Source organism: Cryptomeria japonica, chromosome 9 (assembly GCF_030272615.1).
Source record: "Cryptomeria japonica chromosome 9, Sugi_1.0, whole genome shotgun sequence".
NCBI lineage: Eukaryota > Viridiplantae > Streptophyta > Pinopsida > Cupressales > Cupressaceae > Cryptomeria > Cryptomeria japonica.
Window position 1 is genome coordinate 309,344,020 of NC_081413.1, and position 26,332 is coordinate 309,370,351.

The 26,332-nt window shown below is 36.6% G+C and overlaps 1 protein-coding gene across 2 annotated transcripts in view; it reads right to left on the reverse strand.

The window, feature by feature from the left end:
* Positions 1 to 8,064, reverse strand: part of LOC131079602 (pescadillo homolog) — a 71,652-nt gene extending 63,588 nt beyond the window's left edge. Inside the window, exons 1-5 of one of the 2 annotated variants that reach the window (XM_058017602.2) lie at positions 7,881 to 8,064; positions 7,715 to 7,781; positions 7,580 to 7,641; positions 5,812 to 5,897; positions 5,577 to 5,705 (exon numbers count right to left, since the gene is read on the reverse strand). In XM_058017602.2, the coding sequence (XP_057873585.1) occupies positions 5,577 to 5,705; positions 5,812 to 5,897; positions 7,580 to 7,603 (239 nt within the window). In that variant the 5' untranslated portion in view covers positions 7,604 to 7,641; positions 7,715 to 7,781; positions 7,881 to 8,064. The other variant, XM_058017601.2, reaches the window with a different exon arrangement.
* Positions 8,065 to 26,332: the final 18,268 nt, after the last annotated feature.

Sequence of the window (26,332 nt, forward strand, 5' to 3'; positions counted from 1 at the left end):
AGCCCAGGAAAAGATCATGGATGGAGGACCTCACAGTTTACTTCAGTGGTCAACCTTACTCCAGATGAAGGAAGTTCTCTTCGAGGACATCAGTACTAGATTTAGCCATGTTGAGGAGGTGATCAACCCGATCCAGGACAGAGTATTTGAGGTACTTCGTACCATTCTTGGCAGGAGGATCGAAGTTGAGACAGATGTGGATTTGCAGGAATTAGAAGATAGAATCAAGGTCATCTTTTGCAAGGACGCTAATATCACAGATGAGCAACAGGACCAGATGTTTGCTACCATGCTCTTGATTGAAAAGACTAAGGAACTTGAACCTGGATGGGACGCTGCTCTTCTCGAGGCATTTGATCAAGTCATCCACTTGGAAGAAAGCATGAAGAATCTTCCCAAGATTCCAATTGCTGAGATCGAAGGAATCGTATCAAGATTCATTGCATATGCTAAAAAGGAGCATTGGAAAGGGAATAAGATTCTAGATGAAACGTTGTTATAGATGACATGGCATCTTAATTGTCATTGGTCTATGTCTCCTAGGTTTTTGTGCCAAATTTAATATTTGGCTATGCATTTAATATTGTTCAGTAAAAAGGAGGCTATTTGTAACAAACCCTAATTAGGGTTTAGCTGTCATGATCTTAACCGTTGATCTGCTTTTTGATCTGGACCGTTCATTGTAATTGAGGATGCTATTTATACCCTCATTTCATTTCATTTGATCATTAGAAATTAGAGAGAGTTAGAAATTATTGATGCATTAGAGATTAGAGTTTAGAAGCAATTTACTTTTGTAGCAAGATTGAGTTTTGAGAAAGGAATTCAAACAATTGTTGTACATGATGGCTTTGAGATCAATAAAATATTGAAGTTATGGTGTTTTGTTGCAATTCTCTTGGTTATCTTCATGGTTGTTCATTTTTCTTGAATCACTCTCAATCAAAGTAGTGTGTTAATTCGAAGGACAAAGTGTTGGACTTGATCTTTGGTAGGATTCGCTTTCCAAACCACTAGCTTCTTGCTGATTGTAGGAACGCCTTGCGTGGTCGACTGGAGATATTGGAATCACTCAAAACTTCGATCATTGTTGTATCTTGGATATGTACCTTCGTGGTAGTGTTCCTGATTTTTGATGTATTGAAAAATCATTTGTTATCTTAGAAGATCGCATCAATTTCAATTGAGTTGTTAATTTATGGCAATATTGAAGTTGGTTGAATCTCACCAAGTCTAGACCACATCAAGTCATTCTTAGGGTTAGACTAGATTAGACCTCTTGCAAACCCTATCCTTTTGATATTTTTGAAAAGCTTGTTTAGTTTAGCAAAAAAAATCTTTGGCAACGTAAGGCCCCTTGATGACACAGCAATCACAACGACCACTGGTGCTTATCCACACGTAGAGACCCTACTAAAAAGAACATTGGAGTCATCCTAACTGATCCTTCTTGCGAAATCTTCAGCAGTTAGCGACTTTATTCAAGAGAGGATAAGATGCCTTTGGGTATTTTATTCTGTGTATCATTGTGTACAAAATACACGTCAACAGGTTGGAACCAAGCTTAAATCTAAAACAGAATTTAACTTAAGGATGGATCAACAAACCAATAGATCAAAAGAGGAAATCTTCACGATTGTGAGGATTTGATACTTCATTTATGTTTGCATCTTCTTGCTCATCCTGAATTTGACAATCCCTTCCAAAGTGGCCACGCTTGTTGCATCGGAAGCATCAGATGTGGGATAAGTCTCTTGGTCTTTTCTTTGAAGGAGGGGTAGGAAAGCTGAAATCTCTATTTCTCTTGAAATCATTTTTCTTCCAATGGCTGCCTTCCTTCTTAGCCAAGAGGACATGTTGCTCATCATAAGGGTTCTTAATTTTTCCTTTCGCAGTCAACTGAGACTCTTCTTGAATGCAATCTCCCATTAATTGATCAAACTTAGGAAGCTCAACTCTGGCACAAATTCCTTGAACAAATGGTTCCCAAGAGGGAGGAAGACCATTTAGGGCAGCATAGATAGGTCACTGTCTTCAATGCTCTTCCCAATGTTGGCAAGCTGATCTCTCAACTCAGAGATTCTCATGAAGTAAGCAGCAACAGGTTCTTCTTTCTCTAATTTGATGTAGGAGAGCTAATTCCTTAAGGCAAGGATGTAGCTGGTATTGTTGACTTCATACATCTTTTCCAATGTAGAGAACATCTCGCTGGCGGACTTCTTCATGGAGATGGATGGCACCAAATGATTTTTGACGGAGTCTATTATTATCCTTTGAGCTTGGAAGTCCTCCTTCTTCCAATCTTCTTTCTCACTTGCACCCTCAGGTTCCTTAGCATTCTTGCTAACATATTCAACAAGATCATTCAATGCCATCATTATCCTGACCTTCCAAGAAGAGAAATTTGTGTGACCTTCCAACCTATCTTTAGACCTGATATAAAAAGCCACGGGGACTAAACTTTTGAACAGCAGGTTAGAAGGAAGCACAAATCTGATCACAATCACTATACAGACCTAGGGCTCTGATACCATGTTGAATTTCGTGATCAGATTAACAGTAATGAGCAGGAAATAATAATGCAGTCACAAGAATCAAAGCACACAAATAGAAAGGGCACACAACACAAGTTTACCCTGGGAAAACCTCCCTCTTGGAGGTGAAAACCCCAGCAACAAGATCCAAGTTTATCTTAGACAATATCAGCATACAACTTTGCTTACTGCACTTGAAGCAACATATAAATAAGAACAACAGACTGAAGATTCCAAACTAGGGCACAAGGAATAGCTTGATAGACTTATCTGCACTATCGAGATTTGCTGTTTGCTGTCATGCAAATCATTCACAGAGCATAGGAGTGAATTTGCTGACTGTGGATATGATTCGCTGCCACTGAGACAATTCACTGTTCCTAGGAATGAATCGCTGACACAAGAAGATAGTTCGCTGCTCTTTGAAAGCTTATTCACATAAGGCTAGCAATGGATAATATATATATTTATTTTTTTTGTGCAGAATGAATCCTGTTTATATACAAGATTCATGTTTAAGTCTTCTAAGTCGGCTTTAACCAATTCTTTATTTTACATATTCTACTTTGCACTTTGGCGCCCAATTTGGGGTCTACATATCTTGCAATTTGTGCCACGTTACCTTTTGGACTCAGCCCTATTGCTTGTCCACACGTTACATTTGGGAATAGGACCCAGCCCTATAGACATCAATTGCTTAAACTACACGTTACATGTGAATAGGACCCAGCTGAGAAGAAGGGCCCAGCCCTATAAGGATTTGAATCCTTATTTATTTTCTTCACTAAGTTACAATAAACTAACAAACATCACACTACAAGGGCAGCTTTTTACCAGGGCGAAGCTCCTGGAGGAAGAACACTTCTGGATGCAACCCCAGAAGATTCACTGCAGCAGCATAAGGAAAGAATTGAATCATGTTTGAAGGCAGAATCGTGGTCTTTGATATTGGTGCAGCCTGCAGTCATTGAGCAATCTGAGGAAAGCTCTGGAAACTCTTCATCGCTGGGCATAGGAAAGTCACCTGAGGCGCCATAGAAGGAAAGGCATGGCTTGAACAGCACCTAAGATTGTTGAATATACAGCTGGCTTTTTGAGGTCAAATAGCTACAAGGAGGTGTGTGGTCTGCATCCTTTCAACCAGACTACGCCAAACTTGGAGAATTCCCAGCCGGCTCTAGTAGGAGTCAAAAATAAGATGGTTTGGAAGTTGCAATGGTATGTAGCCAATTTGGAATGAATTTTCTGAAATACGATTTACCATAGTTAAAAAAATCAGTTTGTAATTACTTCTGAAATCATCTTGCAAATAAGAAAAACTCAGCTATGTACGTATTTTGTATTCAAGAGGAATTCCACTAAATTTTGCTTGGGTTCAACTTGTAAGGGAAAACAATAGAAATATCTTAATCTTCATATGTTACAGTTAGAATATTTCAGAAAACCACAGAGTTAAAGATCCTGCCAGAAATGATTTCATTAATACACTGGAATTTGTGCTTCCAGACTTTGGCTATACCAGGAATCAGCATAGCAAGCAAATGGTGGCCAAAAGTATGTTTATTGATTTCTTGCTTTGAAGCAGGATAAATCTTATGCTCTAGATGTGATCCTTCACAATTTACACAATGAATCTCAGTCTCAGAACAAATGCAACAATTCTATTGGGTTATATTGTTCTCAAGGTTTGAAATCTGAAATGACCATGCACAGATAACCAGTGCTCTTGGTATCTTTTGGTTCCTCCAGACTCCCACGCACTGCAAGCAAATTTGATGATTACTGGAAAAAAGCCTTACCTAATACAGTGAGGAACACCAGCCCAAGAATTAATTCTGCTTCCACTGTGATCTCACTATATTACTTTACATTGTAAGCAACTCCCTCTACTTGACATTTATAATTTATCCAAGTTAATATTTCTAATCTCTGTTTTATCAGTTTATATGTGCATGTCTTTCCAGCAGTCTCTGTAGCTTTTGTTCTAAGTCTTTTTTTGTCAAAACTAGAGTAGCCTCTTGGGAACAAATTTTTCAGGTAAAAAATGTTTTCTTGCAAATTGTTGTTATTTGGATAATTATTTGGTTGGGGACCATCTGACCTTCTTTACCTACCAAAAAAAAGCATTTTGGGACCAGCATGGGACAAAAGGGCCAATATTTTCACTTGTTTTGTAAACACATTCTTTTTGAATAAAAAATTTACAATATAGAACTTTTCAAACAAATTCTAAGCATTTTATTATTTTTCTTTCAATTCTTCTTCTTTGGACTCAAATCTTTTTGTCACCATTAGTTCATTCCTTTGGACTCAAATCATGTTTTTTATCTTGCTAAACAAAAAGAAAAATTTTAAACATTTCAGACTTTGAATCTATGAGCCCTTGGGAGTATAGTTTTATTAATATGGTCAAACTACAAAAGAGCTATCGATTGCTAGAAACCTCATTTTTTGTAATTAGAATGCTTGTTGGAAAGATGTTAATAACTTGGCCAATTTTGTAAATCCATCAATGGAAAGCATCATGACAATAGCTTAATCCGAAAATCAGTTGAGATTGAAAATATGAATAAATGCAAGCATGCAGAAGCTAAAATAAAGGAGTACTATTGCTCATAAAGACCACCAAAATGAAGCAAAAAAGCCATTGTTGTTAGCATTTATACTTTTAATTAATTGCATAATGTATAAGCTAGGACCATTGTACTAAAGATGTGTAGTATTTCATAGGTGTTGTATCATTTGGCTTAAGCAGCTAAAGCCATGTCATTGCAGTTAATGCTATGCTGCTTCTTCTGGAATCTAGGGTTACCTATATATTGGTTAATTTGTTGATATTTTAATCACTAAGTTCCAACAATAATTAAATCCTCATCATTTGGGGCCATTCCAAACAGAGAAAATGAAATGAATTTCAGCTATGTGGATTACATATGGATCCCAAGTTTACTGCACTCAAAGAAAATAAGAACTTTGAATTCAAGTAAATCAGCTACCTACTACATAGTGAGAGGATTGAATATCATAACATATCAAACTGACCTGCTGTTCACAAGCAGTGGTTCATGAGCAAGAAAGGCAATATCTTTCATATGATAATATGTTTTGTTATTTCCTTCAATCTTTTTCTTCGGTTCCCGTGGAAAGATTCCCTTAAGGATACATAATCGCCTGCATGACCATATATCCATCCATAGTAAGACCACAATGACCATGTCAATAAATTGACAAGAGGAGAAATTCCACATAAAAATCACATTAGGCATTCCACATTTACCGGAACTCAGGCAATTTCAGTTGAAGGCGATTCAGAGCCTTGTTTCTTGTAATATATTTGGCTGCATTTCCTTCTTTCTTCTTCCCCTACATTTCAGAAAACCAGCTAAAAATTTGGATCCCCTCTAGTGACATCTATGTATATATATAATTAAGAATAATTATTGATATTCTATGAAAAACTACAGCTTTGAGGGCCCACTTCCACTTTATGCATATCTTCATATGAAATACATAAAGATAAATCCAATTCAATAGAGGGTAATTCTTTCCTGCTTTATATGATTTATCTGGGCTGCCTTCCCTTTCATAAAAAATCTATCAAGCAAGTTCGTCATGGAAAACTCAAATAGAACTAATTTATTTTATTCCAGCATATCAACAATGTTAAAACAGCTTTTACAGCAATAGCATTATTAACATTTAATATTTATATATTATTAATTAAAATATTATATTATTGATATATTAAATATGTAAACTTATGTGATATACTAAAACACTTTCTGATTCATTCATTATCCACAAACTCATCAACCCCATTTTCTGTCACGTTGCAATTTCTGTAACGCATCTCTTTTCTTGTTTCTGATCAATAAGGTGATGAATGAACAAACTATAAGCTTTACAAGGAAGCCATAAGAAAAGATGTTGAAGCAGACATCTTGGGAAAATCATTTTGGGAAGGGTGAAAAATCTAAAAAAGTATATGAAACACTTGTCAAAATGTTTATACTGGGAAACCTTGTATGGGCGTTGTGCATGAAGGCATGGATAAAGAAAAGGGAGAGATTTAAAAAGTTTTAGAAAAAGATAAAGAAGTTCAGTGGATTTGGACCATTGTAGGCAAGCAATGGGGCATTTTGTATAGTCAATTTCATGCAGAAACTTGCTATTTAATTCTGATGTAGTTAAGGTGGACCATAATAGAGAAGAGGAGATTAAAAAAAGACTTGTTGGCAACAATAAATAAGTTGGTAGTTGATGACTATAAGAAGTAAAAGGGGAGAACAGCTTATTGTTTTAAGAACAAAGAGAAATCGTTTGATCTCAAGGAGGCAAAGATAAACAAGATGAGGATGGAACCAGACAAATAATGGCAGACTCAAGGGGCTTCTACGAAAGAGTTGCAAAAGCCAACCATGAGAATCCGTGTCCAAAGTTACAGTTCAGTATGTGAAAGAAATTGCAGTCTCATAATTTGATCCATGATTACAAGAGGAATCATCAAGGGACCAAGAAACTTTCAAATATTGTGTTTGTTCAAAGCAATTCACAATTGCCTAGACAATCTCTTGAAAAACAAAACGACCATCCTTGCATTGAAGAACTATCCTTTGAAGTTTGAAGGAGATGATAATGAAATTACTGGAAGATTTCATCAGGATGCTGATTCTAGTTATAATTCTGAAACAGATTTTGATGCTGCAGATGTTTAAGACTTGACTTTTAATTTCAATTCTTAAGTTAGGCTTGAAACTTTGATGGATATGACTCTAAATTTTGATATTATAAAAATTTTAAACTCTTTTTATCATTTCCACATATCTATATATTTTAAATTTTCAGAATCTACTCATAGGTGTTATGAAATTTTGTAACTTTTTGAAGGTTTCAGTTTTCTGAATTTTCTGGACCACCCAAATGAATGAAATGTTCAGAACCGGGTAACTATGGTTTCCAGGAATGGCGGTATGAGGTATGTATAAGAGAAATGATGAGGGAGCTATGGATTTAGTTTCGAAAATCAAAAGAAACTGTCAACTTACAGGCGGACGGTAGTGCTTTGGCATCTTCGCTCACTTCAAATTAATAGCAAGTGGAGAGAGTCCTGCAATCAACAGGCATAACTAGTTAGAGAATATGTGCATTACTTTGCATTATCCTCAATGCACCAAACTCACCTCGTAGCTTAATAATTATTTGCGCTCGCCTCTGCCTTCTCAGAAACCTAAAATGGTTCCGTATATTCTGTAAAACCCAGCAGAAAAGAGTGAGCACTTGAAGGGGTTTAGGTTAAATGTAGTTGACTATATTTTTGCAAGGGGAATCACACGCTTGATAAATTACTTTTTGGTTTAGGTTAATTAGCCGATAGGTCCCCACACCGGAATTCAGAAGTCTCACGCCCGATAAAATCCCGCCGTCGGGTTTTCGCAGTTATTTTCCGTCGACTTTATTTACTTTTTGCGTTCGACCTAATGAAAAAAAGCGGAGGAAGGGTTCGATGGTAAAAACGCGGGAGGTTTCCATTCTTTGTGACGCAGATGGTAATGGTAATGGTAAAAGGGTTTTTGTTTTTCCTTCCCGACGGGTTAACTCTTTTGAGTACTTTATGACAAAGCAGCCTTGATAAATATTTGCACACATTAATAAGCCGTACAATAGTAACAGTAAATTTTGGAAAATACTATTATATTTTATTAAATTTAGTGTTTTTTAAACTAGTATATTTATATTTTAAAAATATAGGTAAATTATGCTCAAGATATCTTATAATAGAAGGGAATCTGATTGTAACAATGTTAGTAGTATACAAGAGTTTCAAAAACATTATGTTGAGGTAATAAAATAACACCTCTACAAAAACCAAAAGATTTGACATATTTCATGATTTGAAATGGATTTGAATTTAATGATCATTGTTTTTGTTTAAATTAAAATGGTTTAAATTTTTTAATAAATTTTATTTAAATTGTAATATGTTTATATCATAATTAAAATTTTAAAATTCATGTTGTCTTTCAAATTATTTGCATGTTTATTAAAAATTTATATTCATATCTAAATATTTTTTATTATTGTGGATCTTAAAATTGTTTCAAATATTTTTTTATATTTGAATTATATTTAGTGTATATTCTTTTATATTATTATTTTTACATGATTTTTGTTTTTGATTAAGTAAAAACAAGTTTTAAGGGACCCGAAACCCGATTACAATCGAAAGATATCCAAGAAGGAAACAAAACAAGACAGTTGCAAAAGACCAGCAAAAAAACCAGTAGCAGAGAAAGGGACAACAAGAGGCCAGCAAGAAATTGGCCCCAAGCCCAGCATTACAAGTTAATTAAAAACTATTCATAGTTTCCTCAGCATTCTGTACCAAGAGCATCATCACCTTGGCCGCTTCCCTCAGGTCGTTGTTTTCCTGTCTCAGCTGGCTCTCTTTCATTTTAGTGTCCTTCCCAATAGTGGTCTGCCTGGTTCTGCGTCTAGGGTTCTGGTGGGTGGGGCTGGAGGTTGGAGCATCTTCTATAATTACCAGGTTCTTATCCTGATTTTTCTTTTCCAAATGATCCACCAAATCGTTCATATTCTAGGAAGAAACTTTAAGGACCCGGAGGCAGTGGTTCATGAGGCTTTTCAAAGCCTTCTCATTATGGGCGATCTGGGTGTTGATGTTGTCTTTGTCCTCCTCCACCTGCTCTTTTAGAGTTCTAATAACATCCTCCAAGTGTTTTAGGTCCCCTTTGAACAGATCTTTCTCCAACCAGTCCTCCATCTCCATTTCCTCCTCAGCTTTACTGTTTTTTGTATCCTCGTTCTGTTTCCCAGAGTCAGAATTCTTAATCAGCTTATTAATCTTATCTTCCAGCTCCCTCTGCTTACCTTGCATATTGGTGATGTTTTCGACAACCCATTTCTGGAAATTGAAGGATTCCAGAGTGCAGTTACGGGCGTTGTCCAAGATGGTGTTCGCAGAGTCCTTGCCCTGTTCAGTCTCCTTAGAGTTTGGGTTGTCATACTCCTTAGGATTCAGAGCAGCATTCTCACTTTCCGAACCCTTAGGGTTAGAGTGAGGGTTTTCAGAATTACCCCCTTCCTCCCCTTCACCATAGTTCTCATCCTTATTTTGCTCCATTTCAGTATCAGTGTCCTTATCCTTTTCCTCTTCTTCATCACAATGCACCTCCTTTTCCTCATGCTTTGTTTCAGCTTTCCTTTTTTTGTGGGTAGGGGTGTTGGGCTGATCCCCATTCAAGTCAGAGTCTTTGTAGCTCTCAGAGATATGAGCGTTAATGATCAAAGGGTCATCCTTGGTTGCCCTAGCCTTATCCTTTAGATGTTCATAAATTGCCAGAATGAGCCCCTGGTGGGCTAAAGGGTAAGAGTTAGGCTTTTTAGCATGGTCTGCAAGGCTCTCATTTGGAGAGGACACTAAATAGAAGGGCAGAGATATTTTAGCCCCATGACGGAAATGGTTCAGAATAGCGAAATGATAGTTATAAATTTTTGTAAATCTGCCATCCACAGTCAAATACTCCATTAAAACCCTTAGAACTTTTTGCCATAAAGGCTTTACCTGTTGGGGAGTGTAGTAGGAGATGTTGTCCTTCTTCACAAGCTTGCCCTTCTCATCCTCCGACTTTGGGAAGTTTTTGAAAGTTTTAGCTGCATACTTCCGATCCCTGTAGAATTTAGCCCCTCTGTCTGGAGACCCGTGACCTCTGCAACCATGTTTTCATCGATTTGCCAAATCTCCCCGAACAGGGTGACTCTGTTGTTACTCCAGCTTTTAGCAAAACCATACGACACATAATTTCTGCTTCCGTGAAGCTTTTCCATATTAGTCAGTGAAGCCGTATCTGTGGAGCCTTCTCCAGACCTTTCATTCACTCTTCCAATTTTTACATCCTGGAGGCTTGTTCATGTTTAGGTTACCACCCATTCTGAGCTCCAAGTAAAGATACCCACTGCTACGGTTCACAATCCGCAAATAAGACTCTGAAAACTTGTTATTTCTGGAATTCCTATGTAAAGACTCTTTCGTTGTTTTGAAGTTGCTGCTTATGGCCACACAAACCCAGCGATTATTACTATAATCTTTCGCACACATATGATCTTGGAAATGATGCCAAAAAACACTCATAATCTGACAGTTTATCCGCCCCCAAAATCTATCTTTGGAAATCGTTCCCCAGAAAGTAATCATGAGATTAACTTGACCCATTGATGCGATCAAAGTATAATTGCTCTTTAACCTCCCTTTTAATGTGATTTTCTCCAATGTATTTGACATCCTTCTCCAAATTGACCCCTTCATTGGCTAGGATATCTGCAACCTTGTTGCCTTCTCTAAAGGTATGAGTAATACTAATGCTAACATAGTTATTTAAAAGATATTTAGCATTTTTAATTAAATTGGTAATATTCCAGGAAACAGAACTTGTACCTTTGAGGGCTTGTATGATGTTTAAAGAGTCCCCTTCGAGCCAATTTTTTTTGAATTTAAATTCCTGAGCTAGCTGGAGGCTCTTTAGCATTGCCAGAGCTTCAGCCACATGGTTATTTTGGACCCCAAAAGGAGAAGCAAAAGCAACAATGCAAATTCCTTGAGCATTTCTAATAACTCCTCCACCACTAGCCTTTCCAGGGTTCCCTTTAGCCGCCCCATCAAAATTAACCTTTATCCAATCATATTCAGGAAAACGCCAGACAATGTTATCTCTCCTATTCTTATTTTCCAATCTGTAGACCTTATGCATTAGGTTCCATTCAGTGAGGATGTCTCTTTCCATATCATTGATATCAGTAACAAACCATTGCTGATTATTCTTGTGAGGAATATTGATGTTCTCCTTTATAGCCCTGCAGATTTTTTCAAAGACCACCTAAGTATTACACTTAGCTTCCCTAAATATCATATTATTTCTTTCTTTCCAAATGCCCCAGCAAATCATGGGGAGGGTCAAAGACCAAAGGTTCTTGATAATTTGGCATTTGGTTGGAAAATTTCATTGCCAAATAATATCCTTGATACTCTTGTTCATAACCAAATTAACTTTCCATTTTTCCCACATTTTGCACTAAATATCCCAGGTAAAAGAGCAGTGAAAAAAGAGATGATCAACTGATTCCCCCTCCTTCTGGCATAGCTCACATCTATTAGGGAGTTTGAAGCCTCTTCGGATTAAATTGTCAAGAGTAAGGGTACTATTACGAGAAGCAAGCCAAAAGAAAATGTTGACTTTAGGGATCAAAATGTTGTTCCAAACTTTACTCCAAATGGGATTGTTGGTTTGAGAAAAGGTGTTTTTATAGGTGGAGGCAACCGTAAATTCACCTTTAGGATCATTTTTCTAGAGGAATACATCATCATAGTCTTTCTTAGGGGAAAAGGACAACAACTCCTTCTGGAGGGAGGAAAATCCAAAATGAATGTCATCAAACCTAACCCACTTGTCCTCCTTCCAGTAGTCACACACCATAAGCCCAAACCTCCTTTTACACTCCTCAAAAATTTGACTGTTGTTTTGATCATACAGAGCTTCATTCTTCATCCAGGGGTCTTCCCAAAACCTTATTTTGTCACCTTTTCCAAGGACCCATCCAACCCCAACTTTTGCTACTTTTATGGATTTAGTAATGCTATTCCAGATGAAGGATCCAATAGGGATGTCTTAAGAGTTAAGGACCCCTTGGATAGGCTCAGAATGTATTTGTCAAACCAAATTTGATTCCAATCTTTCTTAGTATCATAGGCTCTCCATAATTGTTTAGCAAGAAGAGCCTTGTTAAAGGTTTTTAGAGCTTTAATCCCCAACCCCCCTTTGTTCTTTGGTCTACACACTTTGTCCCAAGCAACCAAGGATATTCTCTTTTTTTCTTCGACTCCTGACCATAAAAATCTCTTCTGGAATCTTTCTATTACTTCAGCAAATTTAGCTGGGATACCAAATAGGCTGAGGGCATAAACAGGGAGATTTTGAAGAGTAGCTTGAAGGAGTTGCAGTTTCCCAGCCTGAGATAACATTGAGCCTTTCCATCCAGCAATTCTTTTATTGAATTTGTCAATAAGCATATTCCAGAAAGAATTTGGGGGAGCTAAACCCAAGGGAAGACCCAAATAGGTGGAAGGGAGCATTTCCACTTTGCACCCAATAATTTTAGCAATTTTTTGTTGTCTTATGACCGGAGTATTCAGGAAGTAGATAGTCGATTTGTCCCAATTGACTTGCTGACCAGTAGCCAAAGCATAGGAGTTAAGAGCAATTTTGAAGGCATCAGCCTCCTTGACAAAAGAATATCCCATGAGGATAGTGTCATCAACAAACTGTTGATGAGAGCAAAAAACATTGGCGAAGGAAGGTTGAAGACCTTTGATAGTTTTGCTTTGTTTCAAATTGTGAATCAATCTGCTCATACTTTTAGCCAAAATGGTAAAAAGGATAGGAGATATGGGATCTCCTTGTCTGAGCCCTCTTGAAGTTTTAAAAAAATTGGTAGGAGATCCATTAATCAGAATAGAGAACATAGGAGTGGTGATCAACTCTCTGATTATTTTGGTTACCTTTTCATCAAAACCAAAAGCCCCCATGATTTTGAAGAGAACATCCCACTCCACTCTATCATAAGCCTTCGCCAAATCCAACTTTATCAAGAAGCCTTCTTTTTTAGCAGCACTAAGGGAATGAATGTTCTCATGAACAAGAATAATTGAGTCAAGAATCTGCCTACCAGGAACAAAACCTTTCTGCTCCTCAAAGATGATGAAGGGAAGCACTGCCAAAATTCTAGTGGTCATAACTTTGGATATGATTTTGTAGAAAGAGTTACATAGGCTGATTGGCCTAAAATTTCCCATAAAGTCCGCCCCAGCAACTTTGGGGATTAGGGCTATAAAAGTGGAGTTGAGTTCCTTAAGGATTCTTCTAGATCCAAAGAATTCTTTGACCGCATTAACCGTGTCTTCCCCCACAATATGTCATAATTCTTGGAAGAAAAACATAGGGAAACCGTCAGGACCTGGAGCTTTATCCCCTTGAAATGAAAAGACAGCTTTTTTAATTTCTCTAGCAGACGGGATGGCAGTAAGGGCCTTAATCTGAATAGGGTTAATGGCCTTAGGAATGATATTAACCAAATTGAGTTGGTGGGTCTGATCAATGTCCTTGTTACTAATAAGGAGCTGATTGAAGAATCTGACAGCTTCATCCCTGATTTCGTCCTTATTAAGTAGAGTGTTGTTTTCAACAATCAGTCTTGTGATTCTATTAGCTGCCCTTGTGTTTTAGAGAAGTCATATGGAAAAATTTAGTGTTTCTATCCCCAGCCTTCAACCATATAGCCCTAGATCTCTGCCTCCAATAGATTTCTTCCCCATAGATAATGATGTGGAGTTTGACAAGAACATCATCTTCCATGGCTTTGGAATACTTTTTATAGCCTTCTTTCTGTATAGAATTTTGTATCTGGTCCAGTTCCTCCTTTAGTTTTTTCTTTGAATCAAAGATATCACCAAAGACCTTCTTGTTCCAAGTCTTAATATTGGTTTTGATGTTTTTAATTTTTTTAGCAACTTTATACATGGCAGTTCCATTAACATCAAGATTCCACCAGTTAGCAATAGATTTTTCAAGATTAGGGTGGGAGGTCCACATCTTTTCGAACCGAAAAGGGAATCTCTGATTATTCTTAAAATTCTCAACAACAAAAGAGATGGGATAATGGTCTGACCCAATTCTATTAATAACAAAAAGGGAGCATCTACGAGAAAGAATCCAATCATTAGTAACAAGGGATCTATCAAGTCTTACCTGGATGAGATCTTCACCAGCCCTTCGGTTAGACCAAGTGTAGGAAGCCCCATTGAGATCCATATCAATGAGAGCATTGCCATTAATAAAGTTCATCAGGTCAGATCTGTTGTCTGGTTGAGCTTGACTGCCTCCAAATTTTTCAATGTCTTGCAGAGGAGTATTGAAATCTCCCATCACAACCCAGCTGTTCAGAGGGAAGGAATTTCTTTTATGCTGAATTTTATTCCAGAATTTACTTCTAGCGGATTTGGAGTTAGGGGCATAGATATTAGTGATGACACATTCCTCACCATCAATGATGCTTTTAGCTTTTAGGGATAAAATATTGCCATCAACATCAATCATATCTCCAAAGGTTGTGCTTTTATTCCAGAATATAGCAACCCCTCCAGAGGCTCCATTCAAGCTACTGCCACAAGCCCCTCCATTTTTGAAAAACTTTAATTTCTCCACTTTCTCTTTACTCATTTTGGTTTCATGAACCAGGATAATATCTGGATTTTGATCTCGAATGAGGTTCCTTAATATATCCTATTTATTGAGACCATTTAGGCCTCTGATATTCCAAGATATTACCTTCATTTGGAAGCCTGAGGGCAGGATTCCTTGATAGCTCGCTGCCTTCCATCAGCTATGTTTTTCTTACTCTCCTGGTCCCTATGCCATTTCATAGTTTTGCATCCCAGTGGGGATCTTGAAGCCCCAAAATCAGCCTTGGATCTAGTTCTATTTTTTACTCCATTAAGGCCTCCTACCTTCTTGGTTTTAATTTTCTTTCCATTTCCTGTTGTGTTTTCTTCTTGTTCTGCTCTAGACTCATCTTGCATGTTGCTCCATAGGTCTTCTCTTTTCTGGGATGATGTAGTCATATCGACTCCTATGTTCTGGAATAAGGCATTTAAGTTTACCTGCGACGACCCAAACTTGTTACTCCTTCCCAGTTTTATTTCTTGTTCCTAAAATCATCCTCTAAACAGTGTTCATCTTTTTTTGATATAGGTTCCTGAAAAGCCTCAGGATGAGAATCAGTGATATTCTCAATCTCACCATCTTCAAGTGTCTCTTCACTGATTTCATTCTCCTTCGCCTATGTCTGTAGAGCCTCAAAGGTATTGATTGTTTTAATCTCAAACTCCCTAGTTTCATTCTTTTTATTCCCCTTCAAAGGGGGGTTCTTAGGAGAGTCCGTGCTATCTGCTTCCAGGTGTTCAGATATATTAACCGAGTTTTCACTTTTTCCTTCTAACTTGTTACAGTCTTTGTTATTATTTTTTTCTTTCCATACCTGTTTATGAATATTTGTCATCACAGGTTTTTTAGGGTTGCTGGGGCAAGCCTTAGCCCAGTGACCTGCTTTTTTACAAGAAAAGCAAACAAAGGGGAGAGATTCGAATTCTATTGATTGTTCCCATAACCCAAGTTTGGAATTTATGTCAATAGTGCTTGGGAGGTCCATATTCTATGATATGTTGATGCAGATGCGCGCATACACCAATCTCTTGCGAGCTGCTGTCATTGGGTCTATCGCAACAAGCTCCCCAAAGGAGTTAGCGATTCCTGAGAAAACATCCTCCACCCAGTATTCCAATGGCAGCCCAGGCAACCTAACCCACACCGAAGTAGATTCAAAGAAAGAATCATTGAGTTCCATGTTAGGAGACCATTTTCTAAGAGAAAGAGAAGATTTGCCAAACATCCAGGGGCCACCACTTAAAGCAACTTCCATATCTTCCCCGCAGGAGAAAGAAAAAACAAAAAAGCCTCTAGGCAAAGCAGAGACATCAACCTGTCCTTTCATTCTCCATTTTCTCTTAACAAAGGACCTAACATCCTCAATATTAGGTCGAGGTCCAACAAATTTCCCCACCAAAGAAAAATACATTAAAGAGATGCTATGATCAATAACTATATCAGGAATCTCAATCGCAAGTTTACCCATTCTATTATCTGATATATCCTTCACAAAGGGGAAAGACGATTTACCGGTCGGTTTACCAAGTGCTTTTCTTGCAAAGAGACTATTCCAGGGTTTAGGTATTCGCCCCTCCTTGATATTCTCTGAGTCAAACTTCACCGCCTCGGGGCTCAAATCTTGAGAATCTTTTAAGTTTTCGTGATCGGGAGGGGGGTCCCGTATTCGTGGGTCCCCATCCTACCTGCCATCCTCATCATCAGATGCTTGTCCTTGAGCTGTAGTGGATTTAGAACCAGAGGATCCAGCATCGTTGTTCCCTCCATTTCTCGATTTCAAATTTCCCACTGCAAACGTTGTTCCCTCCATTTTCAATAGCAGATACAAGTCCTCAAGACACAATGTTGCCAATTATTACTTTTTACATGATTTTTGTTATGTTTAATAATCTTTTAAGATAATTTTAAAATCAATGTATAATTTTGTTTAATTTAACATTGAGTGATTATTATCATCTTGTTTAAATTGTTTGCATGCTTATGTATACTAACTTTTATTTCTTTGTAAAAATATTTTTATAGTTAATTTATTTTTTACAATGACGTATTTGAATTTATTCTCAAGTGCTTACACTTGAATTTTTTTAATAGTGTTGTTTTATTAAAGTGCTTAATTTTTTAAATGAAAAGATATAAACTAAATTTCACTCTTTTACTCTCCTTCCAACTAACATAAATCTAAGTTTTAAAGTTACAAAGTAAAAAAATCATCTTTAATTCTTCACTGATAATTCTTTGTAAAATTACTATTTTTTTTCTCTCCCTACAATTTGTAATCTAAAATTCTCTTAAAATCATTATTCTTTCTATGTATTGTCTTTATTGAAGAGATTTAAATTAAAATTTACCTTTATTTTTTCCACTCCATGAATTCAAATACTAGATCGTTATTCTTTCCACTCTATGATCTATTCTACAATCTCTCATATATATAAAACTTTTTTCATAGATCTACATAAATACAAATTAATTTAAGAATATTAAATATCTACATAAATGCAAATTAATTTTAAAATGTAAATTATTCACATAAATGCAAATTAACTAAAAGATATAATTAAATCATGAGAAATATATATAATATTAAATATAAAATTTATTATAAAATAGAAAACATAAAGCCCAATGTTAAACGTAAATACAAAATATAGAAATACAAATAAATCTAATGTTTAATGAAACCATCTTTCTTTTGTCTTTTTCTTTTTTGGGAAAAGGGGTAAAAATTTATTCAAAAAGAAACAAAGAGTACAAAACAAAGTTCCCAAAAAAGAGAACCTAAATAGGCCTGTCCTCCATAATTAACCTTTCCGGAGTCTCAAAGTACTCAGGGGGAAATAACTCCCAATTCTCCACATCCCACTTATATAGGCCCTCGTAAGCCCATTTAGCCAAACAATCTGCCACCTTATTCAATTCATGAGGAATATGAAGAAAGGATATATGATCAACCAAACCGCACAGATTCAAGATCTGCATGACAGTTGAAGCTAATTGCCAACTAACACCTTCCAAATGTTGATCGTTGAGCAAATCAATCACAATTTATGAGTCAGACTCACATACAATTTTACGCCAGCCTAAAGAACAAGCTTTAACAATCGCATGAAGAAGGGCAATAACCTCCATAAGATTATTAGAATGTTGGCCCATATAGGTGGAAAAGAAGACCACAACACCACCATCAATATTGCACCCAATTCCCCCAATTCCTGCATGCCCAGGATTACCCTTGGAAGAACCATCTATGTTCACTTTCAAAACCCCTTTAGGAGGAGGGAGCCATTGCCCCTCCATATGAATCTTCTACTTTTCCCGTCTTTGTCTCCTAGTAGCAAAGTGGACTAGTCCATTGCCAACCAACAACAAATTCTTAGCCACATCCAAATCACTAGAACCCACTGCATCCAAAAGATCACACTTAGCAGAGATGGTCTCCTAGAGTTTGCTAACAATCTCTCTCCATAAGTAACTGCTACCCTAAGTGAGACTCCTGAAAAAACCGACGATTTCTCTCCAACCAGATATTCTAGATGATGAGAGTTTGTCCAATATCACAAGCAACCTACAGGAAAATGGTCTTGGCAAGCGGTCTACCAACCCTTTCCCATAACTCAACAAGAGGGGTAGCATGAACACAAGCATTATTCCATGTTGCCCACTAGAAATGCCAAACCTCTCTTGAATACTGGCACTAAAAGAAGAGATGAGAAATTCACTCTTCACTGTTCTTACACAAAACACAAATAGAAGGACCCTGGAAACCATGCTTGCACAAGTTCTCCCAAGTGAGACACTTATTTTGGATCATCAACCAAATGAAAAAATTACACATAGGCCAAGAGAATCTATTCCACACCTGCTTCCACCAAGAAACAGCCTTAGTACCATGTAGTTGCCTATCCAACTCTAGGTATCCAAAAGCAACCGAAAACTTGCCTTTTGGATTTGGGCCCCAAGCAAGAATATCCCCAACCCATAAAGAACTACATAGTCTTCTCACTAAGATCCTAGCCAACTCAAGACAATCCACCACAATACCTCTTAATGGCCACATATGGGGATCCTTTCGATAGTCACCTCAATTTGACCCTTAACTTTCATATTCTTAAATCCTCCACCTTACTCCAACCAGCAACAATCATAATGTTGCAAAGAGCCTGAAGATGAGGGAATTCATGGATAATCAGAGGATGGCCATCCCAAGAGTCCAACCAAAAAAGAGCAGAATATCCCCTATTGCAAATCAAGAAAAATGCCATATTTGATGAGTTTAGCTCCTCTTTTAAGGGTATCTCAAATCATAGAACCCTTTCCCACCAAGCTGCAACGAGGCACATAAAATCCATTAATCCCTGGAAGGTACTTCTGAGAAAGGATTTTGGCCCAAAATTGATCCTAACAGGTGCACCACCTCCAGTATAGCTTAGCAGATAAGGCTTGACTAGCCAACCTAGTAGATCGAAGCTCAACACCCTCTTCCTACATCGACCCACAAACATAGTCCCAACGAACCAAGCTCCACTTAGAGGAAAGAAGATTGCCAAACCATAAAAACTAATGGGAAAGCACATCAAGATCTTTGATAAAACTGGAAGGAGTTGCCTAAATAAAGAACATGTAGAGGGGCATAGCCTACATCACAACCTTCAAAAGAGTGACCTTGCCAGCAGTGGAAAGACATCTATAGGTCCAACGATTGACCTTTCTGCGAAATTTGTCCAAAATTTCCTATCAAAACTCTCTCCAATGGACACTCAGGCCAAGGGGGATCCCAAGGTAAATCAAAGGGAGGGAACCAACTTGAAATCGAAGAATGCGAGCAATTCTAACCCGGATCAGGTGGGGAGTATTAAACAAAAATATAGGACTTGTCCTTGTTAATTTTTTTACTAGAGGCAACCAAATAAGTATCCAAAGTTCTCCTGAAGTTAGTAGCTTTATTAATTCTAGCTACACTCATTAGCGCAGTATCATCCACAAATTGGAGGTGGGAAACAAGAGGTAGACTATTTGACCATCTCCAACCCTTTACGAGACCTTGTTGAAGTTGAAAATGAATAAATCTACCAAGACCCTCAACCATTATAATGAACAAGTAAGGGGATAGATGATCTCCTTACCTAAGACCTCTTGAAGTACTAAATAGATCAGACGAATCACCATTGATCAAAACAAAAAAAGAGGTAGAGGAAAAACAGCTCATGATCCAGTCAACCCATTCCATATAAAAGCCAAAAGCCAATAAGATCTTCTGAAGGAATGACCGTTTAACTTTGCCATAGGATTTTGCCATATCAAGTTTAATGAACATCGCCTTATCTTTAGAGGTCATCATAGAATAAATAGCCTCTGCAACAATCATAATACCATCAAAAATTTGCTGACCTGCAAGAAATCCCCCTTGTTCAGCAAAAATCAAAGCATTGAGACACACCTTTAGATGGTCCGCAATCAATTTAGTGACAATTTTATAAACAACATTGAAAAGGGCAATGGGACAAAACTGGTCAAGTTTATTAGCACCCTCTTTTTTAGGAATGAGAGCAAGAAAAGTAGAATTCAAAGTTCTCAGCATTTGCTTGTTTTTGTGAGACTCCTCAACCACCTCCAACAAATCAAATTTAATGATCTCTTGAAATTCTTGAAAAAAATCAATAGGAAAACCATTTGGGCCCAAGGCCTTACCTTTTTTCATATGAAACACAACATCCTCAAGTTCTTGGAGCATGATGGGATCGATAAGAGCATCATTCATCATCGAAGAAACCATGGATGAAACGCAATCCAAAATAGATTTTCCTCTTCATGAGTTGGAAGAGAGTCCTCTATGAATAAAGTTTGAAAATACTAGGTGGCTTCCCGAGAAATATCCCCTTTGAAGGATAGTTTCACACCTTCAGAGGTAACGAGAGAAGTAATGAGATTACCATTTTGTCTAGCCTTAACCGAAATATGGAAGAAATCCATATTTCTATCACCCTCTTGGAGCTAGTCAATACGAGAATTCTGGTTCCAAAAAACCTCCTCGTGAAGCTCCCATTCCTCTAGATCTTTAACAACTAAAGTCTCCTCTCTTTGCAACTCTCCAAGGTAAGCCCTTGATCTCGAATAAGGCGAGTAATGCTATCCATCTGAGCTTTGAGCATTCATTTATTAGATCGACGATTGCCAAAATATTGCAAGTTCCGATGTTTGAGCTTATATTTGGCATATTGCAATCTTTTGACAAAAGAGTACATATCCCTACTATGTGCAGTCCTACCCTCATACCACCAAATAGATATCAAACTTGAAGAGACTGATCACACAACCACATAAGCTGAAACTTGAAGGAAGGATTCTTTGAAGCTCTTAAAGTAACTATCCAGAGTTTTATCATCCAATGATCCAAGCCCCTCTAATCTAGTATCTCAAAGCTAGTAGACCAATTGGCGCCCAACCAAAATCAAGAGACTAGGAATCGATCTAACCTCTCATAAATCATCTCCTCACCACATCGTCTATTTTTCCAAGTGAAGACACCATTATTTGGTTTCACGTTAATAACATTTAGAAAATCACAACTAGAATTAAGGAGGAGAGCAAAGGAATCAAGCTAGACTATGCCACCCCTTTTTTCCTCTGGGCAACAAACTACATTGAAGTCCCCCCATGATCCAAGGAAGAGAAGGCGCTAGAGATTGAACATAGTTGATGTGATCCCACAATTGAGACTTTCCCAACAAATCAGTAGGAGCATAAATATTAGTGAAAAGATAGATTTCACCTACTACAATGCTAGAAGCAATCACAAAGATAGAAGAACAAGACACAATCCACCAAAGAGTGACCACCTTTCTTGGATCTCATAAAAAAGCCAACCCGCCAGAATTACCCTGGGCTACAATGCATTGACAAGATCCATGAGACCAAATTCTAGGAGCTCTATCTAGCATACCATCCAGAGTCAATTTAGTCTCTAGATACCTATCTTTAGAGAAATATAGGTAAATTACATCGAAAGATATCATAATTTTTCATTATTCTAAAAATAATTATATTATTATATTATAATTAATATTAAATTATGAAGAAAACCAACATGTGGTATCTTCCATAATACACCACAAGGTGATGAATGATATGTTTAGGGATGTGAACGGTGGAGGGAGGTTGGACCATGGTGTTGCTCTGCAATGACTATCTCGACTAGGGCACCCATGCCCTAACTGTCTAGTTGTATTTTTCTAGCTTTGAGTGTGTGGTTCCTGTCACGCTCTGTGCTATGAGGCCCAGAGGACAATGCAATTATACACTATAAAATGCAAATGATTTTATTTATTTTTAAAGAAGAAATTTTCTATACATTACAATGATCATCGTGAACACACAAGAAAAGGATATAATATACATCAACATAAACATCATTTGAGTGTCCTCAAGGCCTCACAATGAAACTACACATATAACAATATTCAAATATACATGAAGGAAGGAAATACTTTTACAAATAATATTGCATAGTCTTGCTCAAGAATCATGGTTCAAATTACATAGCCATGAATATATAAATGATCATAAATTACATTACAAGGTATCCCTATGGATACAATCCTCTAATACAAGGATGTCATAAACTCTATAACTGAAGTGCAAGGTAGGTCATCAGCCTTCAACTCGAACCATCATGAACATGAAAGATCTTGTACCAAACCCAAAGGGTGCGAAAAGCACTCCACCCAATTGTGTGGTACCGTAAGGTCCACCCCCCCATGCTAGGAGGTATTAGTCACACCCTAGAGACATGAGAGAGGTAATAATCATGATGCAATAACATAATCAAGGCTTACATGGATGCAACACTAATATACGCCAATCAAGAACAAGGATTCTCAAGATTACCAAAATAGGGGAACCACAAGATGACCAAAGAAATACTCAAGAACAATAACTAATAGAAAACTAACATAAACTTTTCAACAAACAACAATCAACCTCTCAAGTCAAACTCTGAACTGACTGGTTTAAACACTGAACTTCAAATGCAATATAACTGACAAGTTAAACCGGATGACTATTGTAACAGACTAACAGTAAAACATCTTTGAAACTCTCAAAACCTTTTAACTGAATCATTCAAATACTTTACTAACAGTAGTTAAAACATATTTCAGATTGTTGTCGATTAACATAACATATCAAAGTGGATTTAGCAGTTAAGCAATTCAACCATAGTAAACATAACCACAAAAACATTCACCACATGACACAATATTTTTGACGTGGAAACCCAAATGGGAAAAACCGCGGTGGGGATGAATACCCACAAGTATTTTGAACTCTTCTGAAGTTCGCCCTGTTAGGAGCCAAGCCTGTTAAAGCTTTACAATAAGTCTCATTAAGAACAAATCCTGTTAGGGACCACCCGGTTAAGGGATTGACTATAATGCCCTATTAAAACCAATACCCTATTAAGAGTAACCTCGGTAGAGGATTTGGAATCCAAGCTAATGGACCACCTAGTTATAGGATTTGAATAACACTAAGCTTGTTAGATCTTACCCCATTAGGGGATTTGACTGTTGTAATTGTTAGAGAACAACAGGGGTTTGTTGATCTGTTTGAATAGCACTACACTTGCTTGTTCAGATCATTTTCATGCTCCTATCTTCCTTTACACATACTGCAGATACATCATTTGGTTCGGCAACCACACTCTCTTACTCTCAACCACAAATTGCCAACACTACAACAAAACAACTCATCAACCTTATAAACAAAACAATAGGTCGGTAACACATCACAAACCTAATTATCTCATAGAGATTACAAAAAAATCGGTTCAAGTATGACCATTGGATTACATAACAATCATTGCACAATATTTAGGATATCCTTGACCGCTCCTTGATCACCGCTTCATCGAACATTGTAACTCATCACGCTGTTTCCATTACATGCAATGAACTTGCTCATTCCCAAGACAAAAACTGTTATCTCTACACACCAAAACCTTTTGAAACTCTTCTCATACAACATGCATACGTGTCATAATAATTACCACTCATCATTTGATCATAAACCAATACAATTGATTCACCAAACTCCATCGGTTAGGGTTTATCATATCAACAAGTAGGGTTTACTGGTTAATCTCACTTCTTCTCTAGTAATATTGGTTTCCTTCACAAGCTCACTTATCGGTTTAAAAACAACATTATAACAACATCGTTACCGGTTATAATTGACATCAATGACAACATAACATTTCATTAACGCAATCTTCATGCAAATGCCAACACACACACATACACACATTAACACAATCTTCATGCAAATATGTGTGTGTGTGTAGGCACCTAAAATTGTCCTGCCTAATTAAATAAATATTTAAGCCTAATTCTTCTATTAATTAAATAAATCTTTATTTATTTAATTAATTCATTTATTCTCTTCTAAGCCTTTTCTCATTTAAATAAATACATTTATTTATTTAAATTGTCCTTTTTCTAAATTAAATAAATACTTTTATTTATTTAATTGATCTCACTTCCTCTATTAATTAAATGAATCTTTATTTATTTAATTAATTCATTAGTCTTTTCTACCAATGACACGTCATTCATCTCTTAATTCCTGCACTGCCTACCCTCTCATTATTTTCTTATTTCCTCAGCCTACCCTTTAATCCTAGCCGACCATCTATCTTTTACACCTCTCAATCTTATCCCTCCATTTCTTACAATGTCTTCTATATAAGGAGATACTTCACTCATTATCAATCCTCCTATGCATTCTAATCTCTTGGACTAGCATTCAAATTTTCATATGCGATCAAGCTATCAACCACATTTCCGTTATTTGTTGAGCTCTTGTGCACAAAATCTAAGAGCAAATATATCAAGCAAGATCAATGGAGATAGGAAGAATGGAGAGAAAATATATGAGCTCTTTGACTAGAAAGGCGAGGATGGGGTATCGTCACCTTTTTTTTTTATGTCTGTGGATTGTCTCTTAGTAATGCTTTGAGTTGTCCAATGATATGAGGACACTGTGAGTCTAGTATGAACCAGGGCATTCTTTGTTTTGTTGATTCAACAAATCAAATCTTTCAACAGACCTAGACAACATTATGGTTCAGTGCTATCTATCCTTTTGTGAAAATAAACATTGTGACCACAATAAAATAGACTTATACAAGTGACAAGAGACACTAAAATTGAGGATTACAATGAATGTTGGTGTCGAGTCTTGATTTTCTTTTGATTTTATCTTTTGGTGACATATCTTTTAGCTTTTCTGGGATGTCTTTGACTAGAGATTCTATCTCTAGGATGTCTTTGACTAGAAAGGCGAGGATGGGGTATCGTCACCTATTTTTTTGATGTCTGTGGATTGTCTCTTAGTAATGCTTTGAGTTGTCCAATGATATGAGGACACTGTGAGTCTAGTATGAACCAATGAAGAATGGAGATTCAAACCCTAGTGGACATGTGATGGTATAATCTTTATGATTTTGTTGTTTTGCATTGTCTTAGGTAGTCTTCATATGTTATGATGGATCTTTGTTGTTGTTAGGCTAGGGTTTTGTGGTTGAATCTATTTAGTGTTTCAATATTGTTGTTTCCATTTTTACCATAAACATTTTGGCACGCCCGGTGGGACATGGATTTTTGTTAGATCTATGTGTTTTTTACGGGTTTTTCTAACCCTATATTGTTGTTTTGTAAAATAATTTGGAGAACAACCTTGTGTAGCTAGGGTTTTGGACACAAGATTAAGATCTTGGAGAGATCTGATCCAATTTCACAAACCGATTGGAATTTTTGTACCAAAATTTGTTGGCAGGTTGAAGACAATATCAAGAGCTCTCAATCCAAAATTCAAAAATTTTGGAGCATATTTGCATTTTCTATGATTTTTTTATGAAGTTTCATAAAAAAAAAAAATTTGAGAGCAAATGAGAGACTTTCGGATTTTCTTATATTTTTGGAAATTTCTCAGATTTATACATAAGATCTATTCTTTGTGATTTTAATTTTGATGCAAAATATTTCCTAAAAAATCGGATCTTTAAACATTAGGGTTTTTCATTATTTCGATCAGATTTAACAAACCGCTTTGAACTTTGGCATAACATTTTTGTTACAGGTCAAAAATACTATCAGACATTCTCAGTAAAAAAATCAGATTTTTGGGAGAATATTTGAATTTTCTATGAATTTTTTATGCATTTTTCATAAAAAAATATTTTTGAGAGAAAATGAGTGAATTTTTCATATTTGTTTACAATTTTGGAAATTTATTATAATTATACACAGGATTTGTTGTTTGTGATTTTAATTTTGATGCAAAGTAATTCCTAAAAAATCGGATCTTTAAAAATTAGGGTTTTGCATTATTTTGATCATATCTCACAAACTGCTTGGAATTTTTGCAGAAATTTTTTTATGCAGGTTTGGAATACTATCAGGAGTTTCCAGTAAAAAATTCAGATTTTTTGGATCAATGTTGCATTTTCTATGA